This window comes from Sesamum indicum, unplaced genomic scaffold (assembly GCF_000512975.1).
Source record: "Sesamum indicum cultivar Zhongzhi No. 13 unplaced genomic scaffold, S_indicum_v1.0 scaffold00186, whole genome shotgun sequence".
NCBI classification, from domain to species: domain Eukaryota; kingdom Viridiplantae; phylum Streptophyta; class Magnoliopsida; order Lamiales; family Pedaliaceae; genus Sesamum; species Sesamum indicum.
The window spans coordinates 43,751-50,135 of record NW_011628082.1 but is presented as its reverse complement, the minus strand read 5'-3'; the positions used below and the strand labels follow the sequence as shown (position 1 = coordinate 50,135).

Here is a 6,385-nt window from a genome sequence, read left to right as displayed (position 1 = left end):
CTGTGTATTTTTTTTATTTTTCAACTTTTTATATATAATATATATACATATAATATAAGAAAGATATGATTTGACAATAAACAGTGATTACAACATTAAACATACAATATTTATATATATACATATTATATATAAAAGAGATATGATTTGACAATGAATAGTGATTTTGATATTCCAAATCCCAACATCAAACCTACACCACTTATTTTAAAATATTTTAAATTACCTCAAATTACAAATCTAAACATACCATCTATATTCAACACACTTATTTATTTATACTTTTCTCTTTCTATCTTCAGAACACAAAACAAAACACTTAAAATACAAATTCAAACATTATGAGTGAGTCCAATGTCCCGATTCTTAACTCAAAAACAAAAAAGCAATGTCCCAATTCTTTAGGACTCATAATCTTTGCCCTTATTATAGATTACTAATACTTGTTTCTTTACATTGCTATAAGCACAAAAACCACAGGAACCAACTCTTTGTTTAAGAAATCATCACAAAGATCGTTGAGCAGCTGTTTTAAGATTAGTAGTTCAACAGTTTCTTCAGCTTCCCATTGCATATATATATATGTGTAGCGTTCGTCTAATTTTTCGCAGAATATTCACACACCCCTCACACTACACACACACACACTCTTCTGTCAGATTCTTACAACATTTTGCTATAGCGATTGTTGCGATCAGTTCAAAGATGTACACAAAGAAAGCCGCAAATACTGTGATTTTTGCCTTCTCCTTGTCTTATATCCTTGCTTGCTCATGTTAGTTCCTCCAACATTTTTTTATTTCACCTACATTTTCAATACTTGCATTTCAAGAAGTCATAACATTCTCTATTTAATTTCCTTTTCTCAGGTGCATTGAGTTCAGAGAAGATTGGCATAAACTACGGCCGCCTTGGGAACAACTTACCATCTCCTTACCAAACGATCACACTTCTCAACTCCATGGAAGCCGGGCACGTGAAGCTCTACGATGCCAACCCTGAAGTCCTAAAACTCTTATCAGGGACAGACCTCCATGTTTCAATCATGGTCACCAATGAGCAAATTTCCGGCATTGCTGCAAACCAGTCGAAGGCGGACCTATGGGTGCAAGAAAATGTCGTGGCCTACTACCCGAGTACTAAGATCCGGTTCGTTCTAGTAGGAAATGAAGTTTTCAGCTATAATGATCTGAAAATGTGGCATGATCTGGTACCAGCAATGAGAAATATCAAGAGATCTTTGAGTATTAGAGACATTCACAATGTTAAAGTCAGCACGGCGATAGCCATGGAAACATTGGAATCAAGTTTCCCACCTTCAAGTGGGAAATTCAGGTCAGATATACCGGGTGAGGTGATCCTACCATTGTTGAAATTCTTGAATGGGACAAAATCGTTTTTGTTCCTTGATGTATACACTTACTTCCCATGGTCTTTGGATCCGACGAACATGAACTTGGATTTTGCATTGCTGAAGGATGGAAATGAGACATACCAGGATCCTGAGAGTTGCTTGATTTACAAAAATCTCCTGGACCAAATGCTTGATTCTGTCATCTTTGCCATGGGTAAATACGGGTTTGACAACATTTTGTTAGCCATATCAGAGACCGGTTGGCCTCACGCTGGCGACATTGATCAACCAGGTGCAAATGCCTACAATGCAGCAACTTACAACCGTAATCTTGTAATGAAAATGACATCTAATCCACCTCTTGGGACACCTGCTAGACCTGGGATTGAGATTCTGACCTTCATATTCTCTTTATACGATGAAAATCAGAAGCCAGGGCCTGGAACAGAAAGGCACTGGGGACTGCTGAGTAACAACGGAAAGCCAACTTATGAGGTAAGAAAGAGATGAAGTCCAGGCCGGGGATGGCATGCAGTCTCCTTCCTTCAACTGATTATTAGTGAAATCTTTGTATTATAACAAATCTTTCCTCACCCTTAACCTATTATCTTCAGGTGGACTTAACCGGGACACGCCCTGAAACAAGCTACGCTATTTTGCCAAAGCCTTCAAACAACCACCCGTACAAAGGGAAGTTATGGTGCGTGGCGGACAGCAGGGCGAGCCTGACGGATTTGGGGCCAGCTTTGGATTTTGCATGTGGACAGGGCAACGGAACTTGCAATGAGCTTGCTCCAGGAAAAGGTTGCTACCAGCCGGTGTCAATCAGTGCACATGCAAGCTATGCATTTAGCTCATATTGGGCTAAGTTTAGGAATGCTGGTGCGGTTTGTTACTTCGATGGCCTTGCAGTTCAGACCACCACAGACCCCAGTAAGTCTTTAGAAGCCATATTCTTCTTCATCTCCTTCAATATTCACATCTGCAATTTCCAATATAGGTTCATTCAGGATTTATCACATTGCTTTCCTAGATTCAAACTACTTATTTCTACTTATTCGTCGTCTTCGAACAGGTCATGGATCATGCCAATTCCCAAGTGTGCTGCTCTGAAAATGGCTATTGTGGATAGTGCGATGGGCAGAGTTTGCTTGGTGTTTTCTGTTTCTGTTTGTTCTTTACCTGTTCATTCATCTTTTGATGATCACTCGTGTTACACATGCTCTGGATTGAGACAATTCCGAAGAATTTATGTCCAAAATATGGGATGTTTTGTTTGGATTCACTGCCTTTGATGTGCTTTATATTGTTTCACTTTCTCATTTATAAGCATGGTATATATAAAGATTTAATGCAATTTACTTCCAAATAATATTATAAATGAACAGTTCATCACCCTATAAAAAAATAATAGAAATTTATCTTACTGTGTTTGTTAAAATAATGTAATTTACCTCATTGTATAAGAAAGTAAATTGCTTCATCTTGAAAAATACAGGGAAATAAGTTATTATATTTTTAAAAATAAGGGAAGTTGCATAAATCCCCCCTATAGTTTTAAAATTTAGCTCAAAATTCCCTTTGTTAAAATAATAAGCCAAAAAAAAAAAACTTGTGTTTTTCAAAATATTGCATAATTTCCCCTTTCGTTAAGTAAGTTTAACGGTGTTAAATTTTGTCTTAAATTGCATGTTATACCTTTTTATATCAACCATTGATCTCAATTGTTAAAAATGAGTGGTTCAAATTTTAAGTAATTTAATATATATTTTTTATGTATATATAATTATATATACCCTATAATTTCTTTCCTGCTTATAAACTATCAGAATGAATTTAGATGAAGGATCTGGACTAGAGGGGAGCTTTGAATTAAGAATTTTAAATAAATTCATACTAAAAATAAAATAAAATTTATATCAATACCACGAAATATAATTCAAAATAGAAGTACAAGAATTTTGAAATCTTTTATGACATGAATTTATCCAAAATAAGTGTGATGAATTTGTCATTACGAACTTGTAACTCTTATTAGATCCAACTTTTTAATCCAAACACAACATTAAATGATTAACTAATAGAAATGGAAGTCAATCGAGATTACTATTTAATTTTAAGCTAATAGATGCAACGGTGACAAATTCGATAGACATGATCAACATCCCCAAAAGTTTCGATAAAACTTTATAATGTTCGAAAAAGAATGTGTAATTTAGATAGATATATTGTTGAGATAAATATTAAATTATTTATCTTTACAATGTAAGTATCCTGCATTATAACAGTATAAGCATAATCTTCTGAAGTAATAATATGTTGTTTTTGCTTCAAGGAAAAAAAAAAAAAAGTTTATTCTTCTTTCATAATACAACTCCTCCTGTTATTTGAATGATAAATTATAAATCTTAAAAATCATAAATTTGAATTGTTGAAGTTGAGGCCTCATGGCTTTAAAATTTTAAATAGGAACTCGACCAATAATGTGAGATACTATTCTATTTTAATAATAATTACTGTTCTATTTTCATAATAGGTACTCATTATATATAATTATTTAATATTAATAATTAGTTTATATGATGCGTGCAAAAAAACACAAGTGAAATAGTTCACGGACTTGAGCTCCCCTGTGGGCCAAATTCCTTACAAACCTGGAGATGGGAACCTACAAAATATATATATATATATATATATTAGCATCTCGACACCCAAGTATATACGTATTTTTGAAACGGTAACGTTAAAAGAAGAGACATGAAAATAAGGCATTCAATTTTTTGGGGGATTGGGGGAAGGCAAGAAAGAAACCCCATGACGCGGGATGAACACAAAGAAATCTGTCTCCGCCCTCTTCAGACGGTAACACTAGATGAAAATATTAGCAAAAATGGGGAACTGATGAAAACGAAAAACCATAAAGAAGCTAGCTAAAATCCTGAAAAAATTGGGGATTAACTGGTTCAGAGGGACACCAAAAAGATGGTCCACGTCGGAGTAAAATGAGGGAACAGGAAAACGTAGACCTGATTTCAATTGGGCGGAAAGAAAGTCAAGCAGTTGGGAGAAGGGTGTTGAGGACGGCTCTTAGGGAGGGGGTATAGAGGACGAAGGCTGGAGGGATATGATACTCTCCTATCAATTGCTCTATCCCTATGTTTGAGGATGGAAGATGCCCATTCCAAAGGCGAAGGAGAGACCTCCCTCTCTTCTTCCATAGGGGAAGAACCTTCTCCTTCCTTCCCTTCAAAATCCACGTCCTCCTCGTCGATCAAATGGCAAGTCGCCACTGCCGCTTGGCGGAGAATCCTCCTCCAGCCTAAGGAAAACTAGGCAAAAAACCACTTACCTCCCTTGAAACAGCCTCTATGGGATTATCGTCCGCGAAGGTCTCGCCCATAAAATGGACCAACTCATCGGAAGAAGACATGTTTTATACAAAATATTTATAAAAAATTCAAAGGAGGAGAAGCAAGATACCTACAGAGTTTTCTCAAGGTAAATGCCTGTGATGCTTCAAGAGAAGAAAAGAGGAAGAAATAAGGAGAAGTTTCCTGTTTAAAGACGTGGGGAGGAAGTTGAAGGCACGCTCTTGTAACTACCTATGATAGGACAATCTTGTAACCGCCCTTACACCTGATAGAAGCAGTTATCACCACTCGGCAATTGAGAAGGCTAGCCTTAAGCCTAGCAGTGGCATAGCACGATATTCGAGTACAGACCGTCGAAAGGATGCGTATAGGCAGGAAAAAGCAAGGAAAAAAGGAGGCTGCTTCAAGGCATCCCTCTCCAATTGACAGAAGGATTCCTCTTGATCGAAGGAGACGGGAAGTCCTACTCTAAAGAAGGAATTGAAGGTATCCCTCCTCCTTAGAGTGGGGGAGACTCAATAATGTGTATGACCCAACGAGTTACAGCCTAAGAACGAGTTAAAATGCCAAATACTTTACCCCTCAAACACGACCATTATAATGGAGGAAGCCCGCCTCATGAAACCTAATGATCGTGGCCCAAATACCCACAACTGGTCCTACCCCTACATACACATCACTCTTTGACCCGCGTAGCATATACTAGGACCCTCCACGTGTGCCCCCCCTGACCAGCGTGGAATACATGTGGTAGGAAGGTTTCCCTAAGAACTCGGATTCCTAGACTTAGCAGACTCCTTACGAACTAGGAGTCCCCCTCCGCCTTGAACTCTCTCTCTCACCTAATTAATAATCCTAACAATATAATTCCTAAAAAATAGGACATGATTGTGCTTTATCTTAACTAATTTCACCCATTCATTGCAGGAATATGGAGCATTATTAGTTCCTTAGTGAAGGAGGACACTCTTCTATAAATAGACGATTCATCCCCAAGCAGGAGGAGACCTTCATCAGTCGAAACTTTGGCTATCACTCAGCTGCTTTTGTACTACTTTTACAAACGCGATTTATTCCTATTTTTCATCATTACGATTCATTCTTATAATGTTTTGTGCTATTTCAAACTATTATTTTTCAAATCCAATACTAACTTGGGTGTTGGAGTGCTAAAATTTTGTTTTGTAGGTCTCTTCTCTTCGAATTCTTTTTTAAGCAATTCAGACCCAACACTCAAATCTAAACCTACTGAACCCGTGGTAAAATCACACGCATAAATGCCTATTCATATAATAAATCTGTAATATTCTATGATTATTTAGTAATGATATGATGTATTTAATTATGTGTACAAGTAATTGAATGTAAAACACATAGGCTATATAACATGTTTTTTTAATAAAATTATATGCATACACGATTTACAAATATTTACATATAGCTTTAACATTATTAATTTACTTTATAAAATATATTTGACTATATTAAACTTGCAACATTATTTTATAAATAAAAATTTGAGTAAAATTTTAAAATTAATAAAAGTAGTTTAGTGATTTTTTTTTAATAAAATATACTTTAAAAAGTAAAATAAAAAGTATAGTGTGCAAGTGTGAAGGGCGTTTTTGCTTTTACAATACTAAATTATTTTTTACCAGAG

The 6,385-nt window shown here is 35.9% G+C and overlaps 1 protein-coding gene across 1 annotated transcript; it reads left to right on the top strand.

Annotated features, from left to right (window-relative positions):
- The first annotated feature begins 543 nt into the window (after positions 1 to 543).
- Positions 544 to 2,615, top strand: LOC105179661 (probable glucan endo-1,3-beta-glucosidase A6). Its single transcript, XM_011103302.2, has 4 exons — positions 544 to 775; positions 870 to 1,849; positions 1,969 to 2,287; positions 2,430 to 2,615. Exons 1-4 carry the CDS (start codon positions 583 to 585, stop codon positions 2,465 to 2,467), a joined length of 1,530 nt encoding a protein of 509 aa, XP_011101604.2. The 5' UTR covers positions 544 to 582; the 3' UTR covers positions 2,468 to 2,615.
- Positions 2,616 to 6,385: the final 3,770 nt, after the last annotated feature.